This window comes from Portunus trituberculatus, chromosome 17 (assembly GCF_017591435.1).
Source record: "Portunus trituberculatus isolate SZX2019 chromosome 17, ASM1759143v1, whole genome shotgun sequence".
Lineage (NCBI taxonomy): Eukaryota > Metazoa > Arthropoda > Malacostraca > Decapoda > Portunidae > Portunus > Portunus trituberculatus.
In genome coordinates, this window is record NC_059271.1 from 17717977 (window position 1) to 17744699 (window position 26723).

General features: G+C 41.3%; 1 protein-coding gene and 1 non-coding gene across 2 annotated transcripts in view; both read left to right on the top strand.

Annotated features, from left to right (window-relative positions):
• The first annotated feature begins 414 nt into the window (after positions 1-414).
• On the top strand, positions 415-488 carry Trnag-ccc. Its single transcript has one exon. It is a non-coding gene; the product is annotated as a tRNA-Gly (tRNA).
• Positions 489-13182: 12694 nt separating this feature from the next.
• LOC123504878 overlaps positions 13183-26723 on the top strand; it is a 45731-nt gene continuing 32190 nt past the window's right edge. The window contains exons 1-2 of the mRNA XM_045255783.1: positions 13183-13486; positions 13615-13807. Of these exons, the coding sequence (XP_045111718.1) occupies positions 13183-13486; positions 13615-13807 (497 nt within the window). The remainder of the gene's footprint in view (positions 13487-13614; positions 13808-26723) is intronic.

A 26723-nucleotide genomic window follows, 5' to 3' on the forward strand; every position in this document is an offset into this window, starting at 1 on the left:
GACAGTAGCAATTATAAGTACAAGTATAGACCGGAACTGCATCGCCATTCTCTCTCTCTCTCTCTCTCTCTCTCTCTCTCTCTCTCTCTCTCGGTTTACATTCCGTACCACTCCTCCCCTTAAAAAAAAAAGCGGTATTTATGAAGTATGTTATACATCTTCCGGTTCCCATGTTCTCCCTTATTGGCTTCCTTCCTTAGCCACATTCCTCGTGGTCTTCCCTTGTTTTCCTTTTTCTCTTCTCCTTCCTCCACCTCCTTTTCATTTTCCTAAACGCTGCCAGAAACAGAGAGAGAGAGAGAGAGAGAGAGAGAGAGAGAGAGAGAGAGAGAGAGAGAGAGAGAGAGAGAGAGAGAGACACACACACACACACACACACACACACACACACACACACACACACACACACACACACACCGCGTAGTGTAGTGGTTAGCACGCTCGACTCCCAATCGAGAGGCCCGGGTTCGAGTCCCGGTAAGCGGCGAGGCAAATGGGCAAGCCTCTTAATGTGTGGCCCCTGTTCACCTAGCAGTAAATAGGTACGGGATGTAACTCGAGGGGTTGTGGCCTCGCTTTCCCGGTGTGTGGAGTGTGTTGTGGTCTCAGTCCTACCCGAAGATCGGTCTATGAGCTCTGAGCTCGCTCCGTAATGGGGAAGACTGGCTGGGTAACCAGCAGACGACCGTGGTGAATTACACACACACACACACACACACACACACACACACACACACACACACACACACACGTGCAGGACATGTAAGCGCCCACGACAATCTATTGCATTCCCGATAGGTGACTGCTAATAATGTTGGTATGTGAGGCCCTCCCAGCCCCACCAAGCCCGGCTCCCAATCTCTTCCTGCCTTCCCAGCCCCTGTTCCGCCGCCCCACGTGCATCCCAGATGATAAACAGAGCCACGTGCACACTGGATGATACAAAAACGCTGCCACGTGTACACCTCTGTCTCGTCTCCAGTAGCTACTACCAGTTTGCTAACCTTGCCAGCGGAGTGATGCTTAGGAAGAAATTCTGAAACACTTCACCCTGCACTTCCACTTAATCATAAAGCTTCACTTGGTTGAAGTTACACGGGCTTTCGTCCGTATAAATGTGAGCTAAAGAATAATAGGGAACCTAAAAATATGACAAAAATCTCATGATAAACTGAACTTTTTGATCTAGAGAATGTCAACAATCTATATATGTAACAAAAAGAAAAAAAACTCTTTTGTGAAATTGATCAATTGCTCGTGGAAACTGACCAATCGTTCGTGGAAAAATCAAAGTAAGAAAGTGAAGAAAAGATCAAAGTTGAGAGTGGAGAAGATCCTGGCAATGTAGCAGCTCAAGATTGTTTACTAAACACAGCTGATGTCATACTCCGTACCACAGGGAGAGAGGGAGGAAGGCTATTCATGTACTTGTTTACATATGTCAATTCTGTTTTACTTTATAGACACTTTATAACAAACAAGACAAAATAACATCTTTCTTATCAAATTCTATGGAAAACATAAAATAACATTATGAATGATTTGCCTAAGTCTTCAAATAATTAAATATTGCGATACAATACACCCATAAATCATTTAAAGAGACTGAAGGCGAGGAAAAGAACTTCACCTACTTATGAACTATGCGCAACATTATGAATACAGAATATCCTACAGAGAGAGAGAGAGAGAGAGAGAGAGAGAGAGAGAGAGAGAGAGAGAGAGAGAGAGAGAGAGAGAGAGAGAGAGAGAGAGAGAGAGAGAGAGAGAGAGAGAGAGAGAGAGAGAGAGAGAGAGAGAGAGAATCAGAATCAGAATCAGAATCAGAATCAGAATCAAACCTTTATTCCATTTTACAATGGTTATTCTTCGATCATACAAACATTGTGAGATCAGTGATGCCCTAAACAGATAAAATAAACGTGTTTAACAATCAATTATAATACATGATAATTATAACTAAAAAGCTAAGACATGTGTCTGTGTCATAATTAAAACTACATATAAAACAAGACAAAATTATGACTAAAAAGCTAAGAAATGTGTCTGCGTCGTAATTAAAAGTACATATAAAACATGACAAAACAACTAAAAATAAAATAGTCAGGGATAAAACATAATAACAAACTAATAACATAGACTACTCACTAAAACTGATGCTTAAAAAGATGGAGGAACAGCTGTTTCTTAAATGAGCGTAATGAAGGTGCATTTCTGATGTCACTGGGAAGGCTGTTCCACAGTGTGGGCCCAGCCACTAGCATGGAGCGCGCCCCTGTACAGGTATTATTCACTGGCACGTATAGTTGATGTTGTTGTCTGGTGGCAGCAGTGGATATTTCGCTAACTAGTGGCATGCGAAATATACTGTTAAGAGAGCTCCCCCTGGTTACACTGAACATCAAAGTTCCCATCTCAAACATGTATTTCTGTTTTATCTTTAACCACCCAAGCTCTCTCAAGAATGGGGTAGCGTGTTCATGCCTTGCAGCGCCACCAACAGCGACTTTAGCGGCAAAGTTTTGCAGTTTTTGTATTTGGTGCATGAGTGTATTGTTGGTAGTGCCCCACACCTTTATACCATAATTAATGATGCTAAGGACAAGTGACTGCATGACTATTACTCTTGCACTTTTGCTGAAGTTGTCCTTTATTCTATTAATATAAATTATGGTGCTAAAAATTTTGCGGCTTATCTTATTTACGTGTGAGTCAAAAGTCATATAGGGATCGAAATACACTCCCAGATTCTTGAGAGAGCTGCTGGGAACTATGGTAGCGCCGTCAACCCGCAAGGAAGTGTTGGGCGGAATCTGTGACACGAGTCCCCTGCTGCCAACAAACATACATTGAGTCTTGTTTGTATTTAGTAGCAGACCATTTGAATTGAAGTAATGTTTTGCTTTTGATAGGGTTTCTTCTCCTTTTTGTATGAGATCATGTAGTCTGTCAATGCGTCCAGTGTGGATGAACTGTGTGTCATCAGCGTATTGAATAACAAGGCAGTCGGAGATGTATTGCGAGAGATCATTGACGTAAATTAGAAATAGAACTGGGCCAAGTACTGATCCCTGTGGAACACCATAAGATACCTCTAGTTTATTTGATATATGTTTGCCAATTCGGACAGACTGCGTTCTTTGCTGTAGGTAACTGCTGAACCAAAAGGAATCAATATTTAGCTTTTTTAATTTATCCATTAATATTTTATGACTTATGCTATCAAAAGCTTTAGATAGATCACATAAAGTAATTAGGGATAGGTGTTTAGTGTCAATATTTTTATATAATTTATTAGATAATGTTAAGAGAGCACTGTCTGTGGAGAGTGAAGCTCTGAAACCGTGCTGAGTATTACTGAGAAGGTGATTCCTTTCGAGGTGTGAATTGAGTTGCCTTGCTACTATTTTCTCAAGAACCTTTGATATTATGGGCAATAAAGATATTGGGCGATAGTTCATTGGCTCGTTGATATTTCCTGTTTTAAAAATAGGGACGACTATGGCGTGTTTCCAGAGAAGGAAATGACCCAGTTACAATTGAAGTATTTAATATACATGTCAGGTATGTAATGATAACTGGCAAGGATTCTTTTAGAAAGCGCAGTGGAATGCCATCAGAGCCATATGAGGAAGTGTTCCTTAAGTGTTTTATCACTAGGATTATAGTGTTACTGTCGGTGGGTTCAGGTCGGAACATGCTGCCCGCTGGAATGTTAGCTTGATCAGTGTTGACTTGTTCTATATTATCATAATATGGTAAATTGCATTGTGATTTCTGAAAAGTCTGTTTCCCGACATTAGCAAAAAATGTATTGAAATTGTTGACTTTGGTATTTACTTCCCCAGTGTCCCCTGCTGACAGTGGACACTCTTTGTTTGTAGTGGGGGGTATGAGTTGCCTGAGCGTGTTCCAAGTGGCGGCTGTATTTCCTTTTTCGGCTTCAAATTTTTGGTTAAAGTAATCTGACTTTGATCTATGAAGCAGCGTTTTACTTTTTTTTTTTTTTCAAAACCTTATATTTATCCTGCAAGTTAACATTATATCTGTCTTTCTTGAGACGCGTCTGAATGTTATTTCTCTCCCGCATGAGTCTTGTAGGTTAGTATCGATCCAAGGGGCAGAGGGCCTCCTAATTTCTCTATTTACTAAAGGAGCACATTCGTTTAAGCATTTTGTGAAACATTTAGTGAATATATCAACTTGAGTCTCCACATCGTCAGTTGCGAATATCTTCTCTCTCTCGATTGTGAGTAGACCACAAAACGTATCGGAAAAGAGAGAGAGAGAGAGAGAGAGAGAGAGAGAGAGAGAGAGAGAGAGAGAGAGAGAGAGAGAGAGAGAGAGAGAGAGAGAGTGTGTGTGTGTGTGTGTGTGTGTGTGTGTGTAATCACCTCACTGGCTGGTCACCCAGTTGCTCGCCGCTTACCGGGACTCGAACCCGGGCCTCTCGATTGTGAGTCGTGTGTGTGTGTGTGTGTGTGTGTGTGTGTGTGTGTGTGTGTGTGTGTGTGTGTGTGTGTGTGTGTGTGTGTGTGTGTGTCAGGATACTACACAAACGAACGAAGAAACGGTGAAGGGACTTTCAATGGAATTAAATGACGGAGGAGGAAGTGTATCAGTAAGTTACGAGGAATAAAATGCAAGGGCACGATTAGTATACATTTATATACACCGTGATATTTACTAGAGGAATAACACGCGGTTTCTATCTATTCGTCTATCTGTTTATCATTCCCAATATTAGAAGAACGAATGAACGTACTCCTTACCTAAACTTTCTTCAAAAAAGCCTCGCACTTTTTTCCTTCTATTTCATTTGCTTTCGTTTTTGCTTTGCATTCGCTCTTTTGATGGGAGGCTGCAGTACACACACACACACACACACACACACACACACACACACACACACACACACACACACACACACACACAACGTGGTTAGTGTCACATTTTCCCTTCTACATCCTGAAGATGGTGTCACTGTGTTTTATAAATGCGGTGTGCAAAAACTAGGTGATGGTGATGCAGGACAAACCACCAAAACCACCACCACCACCACCACCATCATTCATTCCTCGTTGCGTGAGGGCGGAATGTTCATAAGACCTTCATATTTCCGCATTCAAAAGCATGTGTTTTACTATATTATGATGAGCATTTACGTACGTACCTGAGGTGGCTATAAATGTTCATGCATGAATTATTACAGGGACTGATGGGGTTGGTCATGTCAATTTTTGGGGGGAGAGGAGAGGAACAAGGAGTGTATGGGAGAGAAAGAAGCTGGCTAAGGATAAACATGACTGGAGAGGAAAATCGACGTGAAAATTTACAGATAGAGTGAAGGAAGACATGCTTGTAATGGGTGTAATGAGTGTGACTGAGGCGATTTGGACACGTCAAAAGGAAAGACTAAAAATATGTTAGGATGTTGAAGAATAATCTATCCGGCGGGTGAAAAGAGACATAAGAAGGGTTTAGAAATGCAGTGAAGGAAGACATGATTGTAACATGTGTAACTGAGGTGGTTTGGATATTTCAAGTGGAGGTATACGGGACTACATGACGGAGGAGGGGGATACTGGAGAAAGAGAGGACAAGATAAAAGGATAAGAGAATGCTTGAGTACAGAAAGGAGTCAAGCTCTCAATGGGTGTGACTGAAGAAGGAACATAGAAAACGAGAGCAGTGAAACTAATTCCTGTAACTCTCCAAGAATAACAAGAAATAAGATATACAGGCATTGTCACCTGTAGAACCAGACGCTTTTTGCACCACCTTTCTTTGTGTTAATACCTTCCTAAAATCACCTCCAAAACGCCCGCTTCCCAAACAAAGAGCCTAAATAAACACCACACACTAAACTCTGACCACAACTACAGACGTGAGTGCTCTGGAACTCTGGAACTCTGGTAATTTCTATTTCTGGTTTGTGGGTTTCTATTTTAGTCTCGTGCAGGATGTACGAACATACATTGAGTTTTTTTTTTCATATATTTCTTCTATTTTCGGGTCTCACATTTTTGCACCCTTAGCCAGATCCCGTGGCTCGTTAAAAATTGCAAGCAGTTCCTATTTCGCGTTTCAGAGTAAAAAGAGAGAGAGAAAATACACGTTTTCTTGTACTCGCGCACTCTTTACGTTCAGAAAATCAGCGAAATAAGTGTTACTGTGATGACTGACGCCTCTTGAGCTGATAGCGGTTAATGGCTACCACTACTACGCAAACACTACCTCAGATAACAAGCACTGTAAATTAGATTGTATTCACTGGCTACACAAGAACAAGATTAACTAACATATATAGTAATGAGTGTACACAAGATAAAAAAAATATAGTAAAATAAAAAATAAAAGAATAAATAAATGCAACAGAAGAACATAATTACACACATGTACAGATTACCGAAACATCAAGAACAGGGAAATACACAACTCTCTCTCTCTCTCTCTCTCTCTCTCTCTCTCTCTCTCTCTCTAGGAACACCAGAAAACTACACCTGACTTCAATTTTACTGGACACGAAAGATGGACTGCCCGAGAGAGGAAGAGAGGGGAAGATGGGGAGAGAGAGGGAGGGAGAGAGATTGAGAGGGGGAGGGAGAGGACTAATGAGAAACGTTAGTTGGGGGAGGTTGTGGGGGAGGAGTTCGATCTAGGTCAGGGGTAAAGTAGGTCCTGAGAGAGAGAGAGAGAGAGAGAGAGAGAGAGAGAGAGAGAGAGAGAGAGAGAGAGAGAATATGTAGGATTGAAGGAAAGAATGGGAATATCTCGGAAACAAAAATAAAGAGACAAAAAAAAGAGATGATGAAAGGAAGAGGAAACGCGTAGGAGGAGAAAAAAATATTAGTAATTACGTAGAGAAGCGAAAAAAAAAGGATTAACGAGAAGGAAAGAAGAGGGAAAGAAAAAAAAAAAATTAGAGATATTGGATAGAAAAAAAAAAATCTCAATTACTTCAAGCAATATAAATTCTTGAAAGATTAAAGAAAAAAAAAAAGGCTGCGAGGAGGAATGCAAAGGAATACAAATGAAGTCCAAACAGTAAAAGATCCTGAAGTTCTAAATGGTCTCTTTCGATAAGCAATCTACAATATTAGTGGAAGATACACAATAGCATAGAAAAAAAAGGAGGAGGAGGAGGAGGAGGAGGAGGAGGAGGATAAAGAAATAAATATGAGCTGAAGGGAAGAATCAAGAGGAAGAATGTGTTAGAAAAAGCTCATGTTTGACAGAGGAAAAGACACGGAAATATAATAGTGAGAAATAGGATGAGATAGTGAAGAAGGGAGTGTTGTTGAGAATGTCTGACGTGGGAATTGGAAGAGGAGTACTGGGAGAAGAGGGAGAAAAGGAGGAGGCAGGGAAGGAGATGGGGAGGGCGGGTAGGTAAGGATAAAGGTTTGGTGTGACGTTAACCTCATCCTTATTTCAATAGTTTGGGTTCGCTGGTAAAAATGTGTGTGTGTGTGTGTGTGTGTGTGTGTGTGTGTGTGTGTGTGTGTGTGTGTGTGTGTGTGTGTGTGTGTGTGTGTGTATTCTTTTCTCCTTTTTTTTCCTTTCACTGTTTTTTTTTACAAAGGGGGTGACTTTAAAGGGATTCCGTTATGTATTGTGTGTGTTGTGATGTCGCAGGTTCACACACACACACACACACACACACACACACACACACACACACACACACACACACACACACACACACACACACATCCGGCCACGCACTAAATAAACTCTATCTATTCATTATAATCAATCAATTTTATCTATTTACTTTTTTTTCATATTTCTTAACTGAATGTCTTTCCTCTATGTGCATCTCTCACTGCTTCTATCGACAGTAAACACCCGCAGCCAGTGTCCTGAGGTGAAATAGATGTATAGAGAGAGAGAGAGAGAGAGAGAGAGAGAGAGAGAGAGAGAGAGAGAGAGAGAGAGAGAGAGAGAGAGAGAGAGAGACGTATAGATTATGTACTGTAAGTTTTATACATGGAAAGCCACATCTACTCCTTTTTTCAATGTTCGGGGATGATCGCAAGAAGGAAAGAGATAAGGAAATAAAGTAAAATAAATAATGTCAATAAATGAAACACTAATAAATACGATAAAATGACATAAATAAATGTAAAAAAAAGCAAAAACAATAAAAATGAAAGTAACAAGAAAAGAAGAAAAAAAAAGTCGATAATTGTGTGCCTCTCTGTTACAACTTCCTTTACATTTTCACTCCATCACCAAGAACACAACGATTCACCTTAGTCTTCCCTTGAAACACCTCCATGCTCACCACTCCTGCCACCCAGCCCCTCGCATCCCCAGACATCCATCCACCAGTAGTCCCTCTCTAGCCACGCCCAGCCACCTTCATCACTCCACGTTCAGCTTCCACTACTCCCTCCTCAGACGACACGAATACACCAATGCCTGTCTCCAATGCAGTGCCACGTCAACAGGTCTCTTTGCTCTGATCTTGGCTCTTCCTCTCTAGCAATGCCTCTGTGCTAATCTGACCCGTTGGGGAGGCATGAGGAATGTAGAAAGTGGGGAAGTGGGGGATGGTGGATGGGTTGTTGGTGAGATTATATTTTTTTGTTAGTTATGATTATTGGCAAGTGATAAGGTGGTTTAGGATATATTTAAACACACTCACGCATGCACGCAAGCACATACATACATACATACATACATACATACACACACACACACACACACACACACACACACACACACACACACACACACACACACACACACACAAGTATAGAAGCATAACATCTCATTATTATCTCTCTCTCTCTCTCTCTCTCTCTCTCTCTCTCTCTCTCTCTCTCTCTCATCCCATCCACGGGAATATTTTTCTTTCGTCATCCAATTACTGAAATAAACACACGATTAATCATTAAAATCGTGCTTTTCACACGCTCCCTGTTTATCTATTTATTTCAGCACAGATTCCCATTTGGTGACCTTATGACCTGGATGACCTCGATCATTGCACCTCACCCCCCAAGCTCCCTATCATCCTCCCCCTGACTCCTGTGACCTGGCTTGAGATCAAAGGCATATAGCAACATATCGACACTTAATAATAATAATAAAGATGCAAGGGACCAGTTGGATGAAATCAGGTCACTTGGTTAGCTGAATATTACGTGCTAAGGAGTGTTTGGTTTTAATCTTGGCCAGGTAAATCGCAGATGAAGACAGGTGTTGGGGAGTGAATTAATGGGACACCTGTGCAGGGTTTTAAGAGGGTGATTGGGTCCTCGCCACCGGTTTTGTGGGTTTGTTCGGGAAGGAGATAATATCGTATACTCGTAAGTGTGTATTATCTCCCTTTGTTTAAATGGCCAGGTAAGATGGGTGTTTTTTTCCTTCTAACTTGTCTAGGAAACTGGATAAAAGACTAGAAAGCAACAACTATAACAATAATAAGGGGAAAAGAACAATAAAACATTGACAACGACCACGAAAACAACAATAACTACAATAACAATAAAAGGAGAACAAGAACAACAAAAACAATGGGAACGACAACGATAAGAAAACAATAACAATAATAAAAAGAACGACCACAACAAAAACAACGACGACAAAACAACAACAACAACAACAACAACAACAGCAATCTGATCAACTTGCAACTCCCTAATGAAACAAAGGAAAAAAAGTATATATGAAAAAAAAAATATGAAAACGTGACAAGATTAATTGCAAAGATGTCTCGATTCGGTACTCCTCGTTCACCTGCACCTGGTCTTTCTTTGTGGTGCCTATGGTTTGAATTGAGTTTTGTTATTTGGCACTGCACCTGAGTTGAAGAGTGCCAACAGATCAGAGGAGATTGATACTGTCTTGGGGTCCACCTTTAGAAACGTACGTGTATTATTGAGAGATGGATTACTTTTCTTCCTTCTCTTCTGCATGTTGGCATTGATATCCGACCCACTCATAGGGGCCTGTTTCTTTTATCCTTTTGTTGTCTTTGGCCGGTTTTCCTCTCTTACATAAAAAAATGACATGGAAAGAAAGGCCCTGTGAAGATGTCACTAAAAGGATAATCAGCGTCATCACACCTCCCTATTGAAACATCTCAAGTTAAAGGTAAGATGAAGTACAGAGGGTAAGAGAGTGAGTGCACCAGGTTAACCAGACTTCTGAGCACGACTGTATCATGTAAGCTTCAGCGAGTCTCCAGTGGCGCCAACTCTGCATCTCGCCTCCCAAAGTTGTGACTGAGGGAGTGTATGTTTAATATATTAGAACATAAATCTCTGCTGCGTCGAGGCCGTCAGCGAGGATCAGGCGAGCAGGAAGGTAGGAGGGTAGGAGAGGTAAAAAAAAGAGGAGCACGTGGAAGTCAAGAAAGAAAGATGGGCAGAAAGATAAGTAAGTGGAGGAAGAGAAGAAAAGGAGCCGGTGGAAGAAAAAAAAGAAAGAAAAAGAAAGGAGGAAAGAAGAGCGGAGTAAATGGAAGGGAGGAGGAGGAGGAGGAGGAGGAGGAGGAGGAGGAAGAGGAGGAGGAAGGAGGAGGAGGAGGAGGAGGAGGAGGAGGAGGAAGAGGAGGAGGAGGAGGAGGAGGAGAAAAGGGGTGATAAGGATTGAAATGATTAACCCTTAACGTACGGTGATCGTTTCGGGACGATTGTAGTGTTGCGTGTGAAGAAGCGGGGATCGTTCCGGGAATCATGATTTTTCAGCGCTAAACGTTTGAATCTCTCCCCGTCACTATTGGTCCTGGGGGAAGTGGAAATCTCTGGCATCTTTTCTCGCTCGCCTCCTTGAGCCTTGAGACATAATTATGTTCCCTCACAATAGGTCATCTTTTCCCATTTCGAGGCAACATCTGGCAATCCCCGTGACCCGGAGTTAGGAAACGGTACTCCGAGTGATGTTATGTCAGTGTTACTTGGTAATGACATTGTGGACAGTGGTAAAAATAAAGACAGTGATTTTTTTTTGTTGAGACAGAAGAAAGTGAAGACTATAGTAGTGATTCTGATAGTGATCTGGGAAACAGAGACCAACCCTCACAGCGACGTTCATAAACCTCCTCACGTACTCCCCACGAGCAATGCGCTGGTGTGTGTCACCCATGGTTGCCTCTACAGGACAGTCACGTCAGTCCCATTGCTAATAAGAGTTGCCACATTACAATTATTATATAAATCCACAATACGTACTTGTAATATGTGGTTTATTTTTATTTTTCTGTTTCGAATATTATTTCATTTGAGTTCGCATTTTCATGACATGAAAGTGCAAAAGTTCCTACTTTTACATCAAATTCATATGCCCAAATGGAGAGAGAGAGAGAGAGAGAGAGAGCGGTGTTATCTGAGCTTGGGGGGTATTTCTTAGCGGCGGATTCTGCCAACAACGTTGTTGTGAGAGGTGATAACATGTTGAAAACTACATTGTTGTACTCAGAATAACACAAAGGAATATGTTTTTATAAGAAAAAAATATTTTTAGCATTTTTGACAGGTGTGATTTTTCCCCGCTGTAACAGACGTAAAGTAAATCAATCCCCCGTACTTTAAGGGTTAAGAGAAAATAATAAATGAGAGCAGGGAACACCGAATACAGAAAAGAGAAGGAGGACGAGGAAAAGAGATGATTATGATTAGAATGATTAGGAAAAAGAGAAAAAAGAAAAATAGGGAGAGCAAGGAAAAACGAATAAACAAAAGAAGGAGGAGGAGGAGGAGGAGGAGGAGGAGGAGGAGGAGGAGAAGGCGGAAGAAAAGGAGAAGAAGGAAAAAAAAGCAGAGAGAGAGAGAGAGAGAGAGAGAGAGAGAGAGAGAGAGAGAGAGAGAGAGAGAGAGAGAGAGAGAGAGAGAGAGAGAGAGAGAGAGAGAGAGAGAGAGAGAGAGAGAGAGAGAGAGAGAGAGAGAGAGAGAGAGAGAGAGAGAAGAGAAGAGAAGAGAGGAGAGGAGAGGAGAGGAGAGGAGAGGAGAGGAGAGGAGAGGAGAGATGAGAGGAGATGAGAGAAGAGAAGACAAGAGAATATTTGAACATTTGAACATTAATTTTATTAATAACTATCAGTTACAATTGGGAGGTATATACATATTATATACATAGTGTGACTGTAGTTAGCCTTTGTAAAGCAGAGCATTTCAAGCAAAATGGTAAGAAATAATGGATAAGTAAGGTGGCAGATGGCAACAAGGATATAACATGTAGCCCATACAGTTCAGCTTCAACAATAGTTGATATGAATTTATATAAGTAATTGTATAAACATATGGTTACAAAACAAATATGATAAAAAATATGCAGTTATTACAGTTACAGATATAATAGATAATACAGATAATATGATAAATATTAATAATAGATAATACATATATAATAATAATATATAGGAATATCAAATATTCTACAATATGTATAGTAGATATAATAACATTAGCATACTGATGATTTGAGTACAAGATAGTGTATTAGATAATAATTCAAATTAGTAGATGGCTAAGATCAGGTTTTTAAATTTTCTTTTAAATGTGGTGATTGAGGGTGCATCCTGAACTTGGGGAACACAGAGTTCTATACACGAGGCCCTAGACAAGAAACTGTGTGCTGAAATTTTGTAAGTTGATGAGGAGGAATGCTGAGGTTATCGCGATTGCGGATGTTGTGGTCATGAGATGGAAGGAGGGTCTACATTTTATTCTTATTTGAATACATCTAAGTAGCGATAGCTTATTTAGTAATGTCCTCTAGTTTTAACATTTTTGTTTCTTTGAAGAGAGGATTTGTATGTTCTAAGAAATAACTATTGGTTATTATTCTTACTATTTTCTTGCGTTGTAGTTTAAGAGGAATTAAATAAGTAGGACAGGTTGTGCATCATATTGGATTGCTATTAGTTAGTAGTGGATATACTGTATGTGGGCATAATAAATGGTCTTAAGTACTTGTTGTGGCATGTATTCTTTTGCTTGATAAAGTATAGCGAAGTGTCTTTTAAGGTGAGATTATTTACGTGATACCTAAAAGTTAATAAATCATCATAGGTTTGGTTTTATGCCGGGGAGAAGTACTACCGATGCAATCTTTGCGCTAAGACAACTGCTGGAGAAGTATGGGGAGAAACAAAGAGAGTTACACCTTATTTTCATTGATTTGGAAAAAGCTTATGATAGAGTACCACGCCAGGAAGTTTGGGCTAGTATGAGAAGAAAAGGAGCATCAGAGAAGTATGTGAGAGTGATCCAGGACATGTACGAAGGCTCAAGGACGAGGGTAAGGAGCAGTGTGGGAGCAACAGAGGAGTTCTGTGTGAGAGTGGGCCTGCACCAGGGATCTTCTCTGAGCCCATATCTGTTCAACCTACTCATGGATGACAGTATTCAAAATATAAAGGAGGAGGCACCGTGGACTATGTTGTTCGCGGATGACATCGTCTTGGTGGATGAAAGTAGAGATGGTGTGGAGAGAAAGTTGGAGAGATGGCGACGAGCATTGGAGGAGAGAGGTTTGAGAATTAGCAGGAGAAGACGGAGTATCTGAATTTTAATGGTCGACAGGAGAGTGAAGTATGGATGCAAGATATGAAGTTAAAGGGTGTGAAGGAGTTCAGATACTTGGGCTCTCATATATCAGCGGACGGCAACCTGGATGGAGAGATCATTCACCGTATCCAATCGGGCTGGAAGAATTGGAAAAGAACAACTGGAGTGCTCTGTGACCGAAAAATTAGTGCAAGAGTAAAGGGAAAAGTGTTCAAATCGGTGGTTAGACCTGCCATGTTATATGGTGCGGAGACGTGGCCAATAAAGAAAGCACAGGAGAATAAGTTGGAGGTTGCTGAGATGAGAATGTTAAGGTGGATGCTTGGGGTGACAAGGAGGGATAAAGTGAGAAACAATTTTATAAGAGGAACAGCCAAAGTAACGGAGGTGACAAAGAAAGTACAAGAAAGGAGAATGCGATGGTTCGGTCATATCAAAAGGCGAGAAGAAGGATATGTCGGCAGAAGGATATTGGATATGGAAGTGGAGGGAAGAAGACGACGTGGCAGGCCAAAGAAAAGATGGAAGGATCGTATTGGAGAGGACCTGAGGAGAGGGGATTGAGTGGAGAGGAGTTTGGGGACAGAGCCTTGTGGAGAAGACTAGTGAGGAACAGCGACCCCATATGAACATGGGAGCAGCTGCAGAAGAAGAAGAAGAAGGTAACACCAAGAAATTTGATTGTATTAGTTCTTAAAATTTTTTATGATTTATATATAATAGGGGAAATTTTAAAGTTTGTTTTACTGTAAATAGCATGATGCAAGTTTTTGTTGTATTGATAGTGAGTCTGCTGCTTAGACACCATACGGAAAGTTTTTTAGTTCATCATTAGCATTATGTATAAGTTGATTTGGGTTTAGGCCAGACAAGTATATAGTCATGTCGTCTGCAAATAATATTGTTTTAGATTCAGAAAGAAAATATTTGAAATGTCATTATGTATCTTTTTTTTTTATGCAAGAGGGACAACTGGCCAAGGGCAACAAAATATGAAATAAAAAAAAACAATATGTTGCCGGTTCCCTAAAAGAACATAGGAGTTAGCCAAAATTCAGGGACAAATGTCTCAACACCTCTCTCTTAAAAGAAGTCAAGTCAAAGGAAGCTGGAAATACAGAAGTAGGAAGGGAGTTCCAGAGTTTACCAGTGGAAGGTATGAATCATTGAGAGTACTGGTTAAGTCTTGCATTAGAGAGTTGGACAGAATAGGGGTGAGAGGAAGAAGAAAGCCTTGTGCAGCTGGCCGCAGGAGGAGGGGAAGCATTTTTTTTTTTTTTTTTACGTAGGGAAGAGGGCCAGCCAAGGGCAAAAAAAAGAAAGTTAGAAAAAAGCCCACTTGAGCGCTGGCTCTCCAAAGAGTTCAAAAAGTGCCAAAACCGTCAGCCAGAACTAGGGGAGCAAATGCCTCGATACCTCCCTCTTAAAGGAAGACAAGTTGTAGGAATTCGGAAATACAGATGCAGGGAGGGAGTTCCAGAGTTTACCAGTGAAAGGGATGAATGATTGAGCGTACTGGTTAACTCTTGCATTAGAGAGTTGGACAGAATAGGGATGAGAGGAAGAAGAAAGCCTTGTGCAGCGTGGCCGCAGGAAGAGGGGAGGCATGCAGTTAGCAAGATCAGTAGAACAGTTACCATGAAAATAGCGATAAAATATAGAAAGGGATGCAACATTTCGGCGGTGAGAAAGAGACTGAAGACAGTTAGTCAGAGGAGGGAGTTGATGAGACGAAGAGCTTTCGATTCCACCCTATCAAGCAAAGCTGTGTGACTGGAACCCCCAAACATGCGAAGAGTACTCCATACAGGGACGGATAAGGCCCTTATACAGAGTAAGCAGTTGGAGGGCGAGAAAACTGGCGGAGACGCCTCAGAACACCTAATTTCATAGAAGCTGTTTTAGCAAGAGATGAGATGTGAAGTTTCCAGTTAAGATTATGAGCAAAGGACAGACCGAGGATATTCATTGTGGAAGAGGAGACAGTTGAGTGTCATTGAAGAAGAGGGATAGTTGTCTGGAAGGTTGTGTCGAGTTGATAGATGGAGGAATTGAGTTTTGAGGCATTGAAAACTACTAGATTTTCTCTGCCCCAATCGGAAATTTTAGAAAGATCGGAAGTCAGGCGTTCCGTGGCGTCCCGCGTGATCTGTTAATTTCCTGAAGGGTTGGACGTCTCTGAAAGAACGTGGAAAGATGTAGGGTGGTATCATCAGCGTAGGAGTGGATAGGGCAAGAAGTTTGGTTAAGAAGGTCATTAATGAATAATAGAAAGAGAGTGGGTGACAGGACAGAACCCTGAGGAACACCACTATTAATAGGTTTAGGAGAAGAACAGTAGCCGTCTACCACAGCAGCAATAGAGCGGTCGGAAAGGAAACTTGAGATAAAGTTGCAGAGAGAAGGATAGAAGCCGTAAGAGGGCAGTTTTGAAATCAAAGCTTTATGCCAGACTCTATCAAAAGCTTTTGATATGTCTAACGCAACAGCAAAAGTTTCACCGAAATCTCTAAAAGAGGATGACCAAGACTCAGTAAGGAAAGCCAGAAGATCACCAGTAGAGCGACCTTGACGGAAGCCATACTGGCGATCAGACAGAAGATTGTGAAGTGACAGATGTTTGAGAATCTTCCTATTCAGGATAGATTCAAAAACTTTAGACAAGCAAGAGATTAAAGCTATAGGACGGTAGTTTGAGGGGTTAGAACGGTCACCCTTTTAGGAACAGGCTGAATGTAGGCGAACTTCCAGCAGGAAGGAAAGGTAGAAGTCGATAGACAAAGTTGGAAGAGTTTGGCCAGGCAAGGTGCAAGCACAGAAGCACAGTTTTTGAGAACAATAGGAGGGACCCCATCAGGTCCATAAGCCTTCCGAGGGTTTAGGCCAGCAAGGGCATGGAAAACATCATTACGAAGAATTTTGATTGTAGACATGAAATAGTCAGAGGGAGGAGGAGAGGAGGACAAGCCCAGAATCGTCCAAGGTGGAGTTGTGAGCAAAGGTTTGAGAAAAGAGTTCAGCTTTAGAGACAGAAGAGATGGCAGTGGTGCCATCAGGATGAAATAAAGGAGGAAAGATGAAGAAGTGAAGTTATTTGAGATGTTTTTGGCTAGATGCCAGAAGTCACGAGGAGAGTTTGAGTTTGAAAGATTTTGACATTTCCTATTTATGAAAGAGTGTTTGGCAAGTTGAAGAACAGACTTGGCATGATTCCGGGCAGAGATATAAAGTGCATGAGATTCAGGAGATGGAAGGCTCAAGTACCTTTTGTGGGCAACCTCTCTATCATGTATAGCACGAGAACAGGCTGAGTTAAACCAAGGTTTAGAAGGTTTAGGTTGAGAAAAAGAATGAGGAATGTACGCTTCCATGCCAGATACTAACACCTCTGTTATGCGTTTAGCACAAAGAGATGGGTCTCTGGCACGGAAGCAATAATCATTCCAGGAAAATCAGCATAATATCTCCTCAGGTCCCCCCCAACTGGCAGAGGCATAACGCCAGAGGCCAGAGGCAGTTAGCAAGATCAGTAAGCATGAAAACAGCGATAAAAGATAGAAAGAGATACACAACATTTCGGTGGTGAGAGAGGTGTAAATAGTCAGTCCGAGAAGGGGAGTTGATGAGAGGATAAGCTTTTGATTCCAAACTATTTAATAGAGCTGTGTGAGTGGAAACACCCCAAACAAGCGAAGAGTACTCCATACAAGGACGGATAAGGACCTTGTACAGAGTTAGCAGTTGGAGGGCGAGAATAACTGGCGGAGACGCCGCAGAACGCCTAACTTCATAGAAGCTGTTTTAGCAAGAGATGAGATGTGAAGTTTCCAGTTAAGATTATGAGTAAAGGACAGACCGAGGATATTCAGTGTAGAAGAGGGTGACAGTTGAGTGTCATTGAAGAAGAGGGGATAGTTGTCTGGAAGGTTGTGTCGAGTTGATAGATGGAGGAATTGAGTTTTGAGGCATTGAAAACTACTAGATTTTTTCTGCCCCAATCAGAAATCTTAGAAAGATCAGAAGTCAGGCGTTCTGTGGCGTCCCTGCGTGATCTGTTGACTTCCTGAAGGGTTGGTCGTCTCTGAAAGGATGTGGAAAGATGTAGGGTGGTATCATCAGCGTAGGAGTGGATAGGGCAAGAAGTTTGGTTAAGAAGGTCATTAATGAATAATAGAAAGAGAGTGGGTGACAGGACAGAACCCTGAGGAACACCATTATTAATAGATTTAGGAGAAGAACAGTGGCCATCTACCACAGCAGCAATAGAACGGTCGGAAAGGAAACTTGAGATAAAGTTGCAGAGAGAAGGATAGAAGCCGTAGGAAGGCAGTTTTCAAATCAAAGCTTTGTGCCAGACTCTATCGAAAGCTTTTGATAGGTCTAACGCAACAGCAAACGTTTCACCGAAATCTCTAAAAGAGGATGACCAAGACTCAGTAAGGAAAGCCAGAAGATCACCAGTAGAGCGACCTTGACGGAAGCCATACTGGCGATCAGACAGAAGATTGTGAAGTGACAGATGTTTGAGAATCTTCCTATTCAGGATAGATTAAAAACTTTAGACAAGCGAGAGATTAAAGCTATAAGACGGTAGTTTGAGGGATTAGAACGGTCACCATTTTTAGGAACAGGCTGAATGTAGGCAAACTTCCAGCAAGAAGGAAAGGTAGAAGTCGATAGACAAAGCTGAAAGAGTTTGGCCAGGAAAAGTGCAACCACGGAAGCACACTTTTTGACAACAATAGGAGGGACCCCATCAGGTCCATAAGCCTTCCGAGGTTTAGGCCAGCGAGGGCATGGAAAACATCATTACGAAGAATTTTGATTGTAGACATGAAATAGTCAGAGGGAGGAGGAGAGGAGGACAAGCCCAGAATCATCCAAGATGGAGTTGTTGGCAAAGGTTTGAGATAAGAGTTCACCTTTACAGACAGAAGAGATGGCAGTGGTACCATCAGGATGAAATAAAGGAGGAAAGATGAAGAAGTGAAGTTATTTGAGATGTTTTTGGCCAGATGCCAGAAGTCACGAGGGAGTTTGAGTTTGAAAGATTTTGACATTTTCTATTTATGAAAGAGTGTTTGGCAAGTTGAAGAACAGACTTGGCATGATTCCGGGCAGAAATATAAAGTGCATGAGATTCAGGAGATGGAAGGCTCAAGTACCTTTTGTGGGCAACCTCTATCATGTATAGCACGAGAACAGACTGTGTGAAACCAATGTTTAGAAGGTTTAGGTTGAGAAAAAATATGAGGAATGTACGCCTCCATGCCAAACACTATCACTTCTGTTATGCGTTTAGCGCACAGAGATGGGTCTCTGACACGGAAACAGAAATCATTCCAGGGAAAATCAGCGTAATACCTCCTCAGGTCCCTCCAACTGGCAGAGGCAAAACACCAGAGGCACCTCCTCTTTGGGGGATTCTGAGGAGGAATAAGAGAGATGGGACAAGATACAGAAATGAGATTGTGGTGGGAGGAGCCCAACGGAGAAGATAGGGTAACAGCATAAGGAGAAGGATTAGAAGTAAGGAAGAGATCAAGAATGTTGGGCGTGTCTCCAAGACGGTCAGGAATACGAGTTGGGTGTTGCACCCTACTCGTAATGACTGAAAAGTTGAAGGCAAGTTCACCAGAATGGTCAGTAAAGGGAGAAGAAAGCCAAAGCTTGTGGTGAACATTGAAATCTATAAGGATGGAGATCTCCGTGAAAGGGTAGAAAGACAGAATATGCTCTACTTTGGGAGTTAAAAAGTCAAAGAATTTATTATAGTCAGAGGAATTAGGGGAAAGACAGACAGCATAGTTAAATTTAGTTAGAGTGACTATTGAGTCGAAGCCAGATGGTGGAAAACTCGGAAGATTCAAGAGCGTGGGCACGAGATCAAGTTAGGAAGTAGGAGGGAACAAAGAAGAGGCTACTGTTAGTTGCCTCAGACAGCTGTGTTTCGGTGAGGAAAAGAAGGTGAGGTTTAGTAGGGGAGAGGTGGTGTTCTACAGATGGAAAATTAGATCTAAGACCACGAAGTTAAGGAAGAAAAAGGCGAGGGAGGTGTCAAGACATTTTGGGTAGCCAACGATCTGGGGACATTTGTGGTCCCCTACCCAGAAGGGAACTCCGAGGCTGGATTTGAAGTCGCCATTATTTTGAATTTTAAGTGAAGGGTGTGTGTGTGGTAAGTGCATGTAGCTTTATGAGAAATAGGAGGGTTGTCTTTAGAGGGCAGACTGTGACTGCCCCTTGAATTGTGAGACACAAAGAGAAACGTTCAGCGAGATCACACCTAGCTTTAATGGAAGGTTCACAACACCCCTTGAGCTAGTGCTATTAGATCTCACTGCGAGTAAATTATCGTTTCGGTTGGTGTCTACTACCTCCTCCTGACTTATATTAGAAACAGTAAGGGACCCAAGACACTACTTTGTGGAACAACAAGTGTGGCTTTTGTTGTGGTAGACTTTTCATTACTGGAAATGATATATTGCTTTCTGTTTGTTAAGTAATCTTTGAACCATAAAAAATTTCCACATGAATTCCATAGTGGTGCATTATTTCTTTTAAAGAATTTTATGGTTTACGGTGTCGAATGCTTTAGCGAAGTCAATAAAGATTAATAGAACTGATAATTTGTTATCTATAAAAAAAAAAATATCATTAAAAATTTTATCTAGTACTGTAAAAGTGTTATTGTTTTGCCTAAAACAATTTTGGGAGGGATTTAAAATATTTTTGTTTTCAAGATAACGTATTAAAGAAGAGGAGATGAGAGAAGAGAAGAGGAGAAGAGAGGAGAGGAGAGGAGAGGAAAGGAGAGGAGGAGGAGGAGGAGGAGGAGTTTAACACACACACACATAATAATAATAATAATAATAATATTATTATTATTATTATTATTATTATTATTATTATTATTATCATTATTATCATTATTAATAATAAGAAGAAGAACAAGAAGAAAAAAAAAAAAAAAATCTATAGATTGATAAGACTGGCAGATAAAAAGGAAACATAGAGGAACAACAAACTGATCCATACATAATCGCCTAATCCATATATATATATACATGCATACAGACAAACATACATTGCACGAATAACATTAACATATATGCAAAGATAAACGCATACACCCATACATAAAAAAATGTAAATGCATATATACTAACAGACAGAGACAGACAGACAGGCAGACAGACAGACAGACAGACAGCCAGACAAACAGACAGACATAGGTAGACATTAAATTAGGACGGTAAAGTAATAACAACGAATGATAAAACATGGAACAGTAACACCAAGAAATAAACGAAGCGGTGTCATTCTTAAAGACACATTACTTTACATGCTGCGCTACATCATGTTTGCGCGACACACATACACATAAGTAGACTTGTCTTGCGGCGCTTCGTAATAGCAATTCACCCCTTACATAACTGACATTTGTGGAGTTTAAAATCAAAACATTTTCCCTTGATGAGGCAAAGCGACCTTTGAATTCTTATACAATGTTTTAGTACATCTATTTGTTGAGTATTTTCTGCGTAGCTTCATGGTATCTGTAAACAAACACACACACACACACACACACACACACACACACACACACACACACACACACACACACACACACACGGTAGCTCAGTGGTTAGAGCGCTGGCTTCACAAGCCAGATGACCGGGGTTCGATTCCCCGGCCGGGTGGAGATATTTGGGTGTGTCTCCTTTCACGTGTAGCCCCTGTTCACCTAGCAGTGAGTAGGTACGGGATGTAAATCGAGGAGTTGTGACCTTGTTGTCCCGGTGTGTGGTGTGTGCCTGGTCTCAGACCTATCCCAAGATCGGAAATAATGAGCTCTGAGCTCGTTCCGTAGGGTAACGTCTGGCTGTCTCGTCAGAGACTGCAGCAGATCAAACAGTGAAAGAATTACACACACACACACATACACACACTCACACGGTAGAGAGGAGAGGGAAGGATAGGAAGGGAGCCAGAGGTGGTGGGTAGGGTGGGGGAAGAGAAAAGGGCTGTGGATGGGAGAAATAATGGGATGATATGGAGGGGGAAGAGCAAATATTTTGAGATGGACCTAATGACACACGGGGAAGCGGGAGTGAAAATGGGAATTTTATAATTTTTTCCTTTAATCTTTTACTCGTTTCCCCTTTTCCATCATTCTATTTCCCCTCCTCATTCCACCCCGCAACACCATGTTCCCTATTCCCTGCCGAGTCAAGATCACGTTCCCAGAAACGTGACAAAGTTGCTAATCAGGATCACGTGCCTGTCACGTTTGCAGACCACACTAGGTAGAGATTTTGAGTTTATCATCAACTCTCCTTTGGGTCTCCATTTTTATTCTCTTTTGTATCATGCTTGTTCTTGCTCCTCCTGTGTCTACTTACCCTCTACGTACACATCAGCCTCCTATCAGGTTGTAATACACTTACATTTGCCTGTTTTTATTGTAGTTTCTTAATTTTCACGTCTTCCTTTCTTTTATCGTTTCTATTCTTCCTTTTTTGTCTTTAATCAAAATTTTTTTTTTTATGTAGGAGAGATGGCAGCCAAAGGCAACAAAATATTAAATAGAAGGCCCACTTGAGTGCTGGTTCCCTAAAAGAAAAGTAGAGTTATAAAAAATTAAGGAATAAATGTCTTGATACCTCCCTCTTAAAAGAAGTCAAGCTGTAGGAAAACGGAGATACAGAACCAGGTAGAGAGTTCCAGAGTTTACCAGAGAAAGGTATAAATGATTGAGAGTACTGGTCAACTCTTGCGTTGGAGAGTTGGACAGAATAGGGACGAGAGGAAGAAGAAAGCTGGTGCAGCGAGGCCGCAGGAGGATGGGATGCATGCAATTAGCAAGATCAATAAAACAGTTAGCATGAAAATAGCGATGAAAGATAGAAAGATATGCAACATTTCGGCGGTGAGAAAGAGGCTGATGACCGTCAGTCAGAGGAGCAGAGTTCATCAGAAGAAAAGCTTTTAATTTCACCCTATCTAATAAAACTGTGTGATTGGAACCTCCCCAACCCTACGAAGAGTACTCCATACAGGGACGGATAAGGCCCTTGTACAGAGTTAGCAGTTGGAGGGGTAAGAAAAACTGGCGGGGACGCCTCAAAACGTTTAACTTCATAAAAGCTGTTTTAGCCAGAGATGAGATGTGAAGTTTCCAGTTAAGATTATGAGTAAAGGACAGACCGAGGATATTCAGTGTGGAAGAGGGAGACAGTTGAGTGTCATTGAAGAACAGGGAATAGTTGTCTGGAAGGTTGTGTCGAGTTGATAGATGGAGGAATTGAGTTTTTGAGGCATTGAAAACTACTAGATTTTCTCTGCCCCAATCGGAAATCTTAGAAAGATCAGAAGTCAGGCGTTCTGTGGCGTCCGTGCATGATCTGTTGATTTCATGAAGGGTTGGTCGTCTCTGAAAGGATGTGGAAAGATGTAGGGTGGTATCATCAGCGTAGGAGTTTGGTTAAGATCATTAATAAATAATAGAAAGAGAGAGGGCGACAGGACAGAACCCTGAGGAACACCACTATTAATAGTTTTAAGAGAAGAACAGTAGCCGTCTACCACAGCAGCAATAGAACGGTCGGAAAGGAAACTTAAGATAAAGTTGCAGAGAAGGATAGAAACCGTAGGAGGGCAGTTTTCAAATCAAAGCTTTGTGCCAGACTCTATCAAAAGCCTTTGATATGTCTAATGCAACAACAAACGTTTCATCAAAATCTCTAAAAGAGGATAACCAAGACTCAGTAAGGAACGCCAGAAGATCACCAGCAGAGTGATCTTGATGGAAGCCATACTGGCGATCAGATAGAAGATTGTGAAGTGACAGATGTTTAAGAATCTTCTTATTCAGGATAGATTAAAAACTTTAGACAAGCAAGAGATTAAAGCTATAGGACGGTAGTTTGAGGGATTAGAACGGTCACCCTTTTTAGGAACAGGCTGAATGTAGGCAAACTTCCAGCAAGAAGGAAAGGTAGAAGTCGATAGACATAGTTGAAAGAGTTTGGCCAGGCAAGGTGCAAGCACGGAAGCACAGTTTTTGAGAACAATAGGAGGGACCCCATCAGGTCCATAAGCCTTCCGAGGGTTTAGGCCAGCGAGGGCATGGAAAACATCATTACGAAGAATTTTGATGGAAGACATGAAAAAATCAGAGGGAAGAGGAGAGGGAGGGACAAGCCCAGAATCATCCAAGGTGGAGTTGTCAGCAAAGGTTTGAGACAAGTGTTCCGCTTTAGAGACAGAAGAGATGGCAGTGGTACCATCAGCATGAAATAAAGGAGGGAAAGATGAAGAAGCAAAGTTATTGGAAATGATTTTGGCCAGATGCCAGAAGTCTCGAGGGGAGTTAAAGTTTGGAAGATTTTAACATTTTGTATTTATGAAGTAGTGTTTGGCAAGTTGATGAACAGACTTGGCATGATTCCGGGCAGACATGAAGTGCATGAGATTCAGGAGATCACAAAGTTATCTTTATGGGCAACCTCTCTATCATGTATAGCACGAGAACAGGCTGTGTTAAACCAAGGTTTAGAAGATTTAGATTGAGGGAAAGAATGAGGAATGTTCGCCTCCAAGCCAGACACTATTAACTCTATTATGCGTTCAGCACAAAAAGATGGGTCTCTGACACGGAAACAGTATTAATTTCAGGGAAAATCAGCACAATACCTCCTCAGGTCCCCAAAGCTGGCAGAGGCAAAATGCCAAAGGCACCTCCGCTTTGGGGGATCCTGAGGAGGGATTGGAGGAATAGGACAAGATACAAAAATTAGATTGTGGTCGGAGGAACCCAATGGAGTAGAGAGGATAACAGCATAAGCAGAAGGAGTAGAGGCGAGGACGAGATCAATAAGGTTGGGCGTATCTCTAAGTCGGTCAGGAATACGAGTAGAGTGTTACACCAGTTGTTCTAGGTCATGGAGGATAGCAAAGTTGAAGACTAGTTCACCAGTGAAGGGAGAGGAAAGCCAAAGCTGGTGGTGAACAGTGAAATTTTCAAGAACGGAGATCTCCACAAAAGGGTAGAGGGAAGGAATGTGCTCCACTTTGGAAGTTAGATAGTCAAAGAATTTACTATAGTCAGAGGAGTTCGGAGAGAGATAGACAGTACAGATAAATTTAGTTAGAGAGTGACTATTGAGTCGAAGCCAAATGGTGGAAAACTCGGAAGTTTCGAGAGCGTGGGCACGAGAGTAAGTTAAGTCGTTGTGTACATAGACGCAACATCCAGTTTTGGAACGAAAGTGAGAATAGAGAAAGTAAGAGGGAACAGAAAAGGGCCTACTGTCGGTAGCCTCGGATAGCTGCGTTTCGGTGAGGAAAAGATGAGGTTTAATAGAGAAGAGATAGTGTTCTACATATTGAAAATCATATCTAAAACTTTGAATGCTACAGAAATTTATGTAGAAAAGTTGAGGGAGGTGTCAAGATATTTGGGGTCGTCGTCAAGTGAGGAGTCCGACCTGGGGACATTTCTGGTCCCCTCCCCAGAATGGGACTCTGAGGCTGGGTTTGGAGTCGCCATATTTTTATTTTGCATTTTAAGTGAAGAGTGTATGTGTGGTGAGTGCATTTAGTTTAGAGTGAAGAAGGAGAGTTGTCTTTAGAGGGCAGGCTGTGACTACCTCTTTGAGTTCTGTAACCTGGTAATCCTATGAGGATTCTTGTCCTTCATGTTGCTCAAACGGGAGCAAGTCCCGCCATATGTAGTCCGCTAGGAGCTATCAGGCAGATTCTCCTCACACTGCTGTGCTAGCCCAAATCTACGTAGATAAACTAGGTGATGTAGATTCTCCTAAGGGTAAGCAACAGAGTGAGTACCTTTCTTGTTTATTGACAAAAACGCCACAGAGGTCGTTATCAATACTAAGCATATACAACTTTTTTACAATATAACATGGCATAATGGTATTGGAGTGCGTGTATGAATTTGTCTGAGGGTTGCAAGTATGAAAAGAAATGAAGAGAAAAAATATGTGTGTGTTGTGCTTGTGGAGGAAAGCGAAAAAAAACAACAACTAGTAGTAAGTAGACATAGTTTTCAGAAATATGTAAAAATTTGATGTTTACGATGAAGATTAGAGCATGAGAGTTACTAAACTATATTTTACCAGTACTTAAGATCCTACTTAATGAATTACTGCTACACACCACTGAAAATTCTCATGATTCAGTAGCACCACAATTCTTATTTTTTCATTTTTGCTTTTCATGATTGATCCTTGCTACGACTGTCACCATTGTTATCACCTTCCTAGAAAAGGAAAAAGATTGATTAGATTCGGTCCTTTGCGACTAAAACACTAAAGCAAAACAGGTATAATCCTTGATAATAGAAGAAAAACACAGTAACAACGAGATCGATAGAAACATTATTCACGAACACTTGTGGAATTCCCTAATGAAAATTACTTTTGTCCACTTCTTGTGTACTTCAATGTCAAAATTTCTACTTCTGTTTATGACTTTTGCTGTAAGAAAATTGCTATCTTTGTCAAGTCGTTCTCTACAATTTAGTATGAAAACCTTCACCCTTCCCCTCTACTCTCCACTTTGACTTCTGATGGATAGGAAGGCGTGAGGGAGGATGGTGGGGAAGATAAGGATAGTAAGAAGAAGGGTTAGATTAATGACGGGTCGTGGATTTAGCACATCAACAGGGTGCGAGGAGAGACGTCACAACGACGTCACCAAGAAGCCCGTAGCAAACACCGTGTTTTGATGTCTTGGGCACACCCTCAAGCTCATTCGTTTCTTATCGACTTAATCAAATAATCCTTTCATCATTGCCCACTTGCCTCCCTGTTTCTCTACGTTTGGCTTACTCCTTCTTCATCATTGCCCGTTTGCCTCCCTGCATCTCTTTAGTTCTTTCTTTGCTCCTCCTTCTTTATCACTGTTCACTTGTCTTCCTGCTTCTCTTCGCTTCTTTGTTTGCTCCTCCTCCTTTATTTTATTATTCCTTGTCCTAGGTATTTCATATTTTTTGTCCTTCAATTTACCAACCCTCATTATTCTTCTTGTTTTTCCTTAACTTCTTGATCTGTTCCCTTTCATCTCTATATGTCTTTCCTGCTTTTTTGTCTTCCTTTTACCTTCACTTAATACTTTCTTCATCCTTTAGCTTTCCTAATCCTCTTATGGTCATTTTTCACGTTGCTCCTTTTCCTC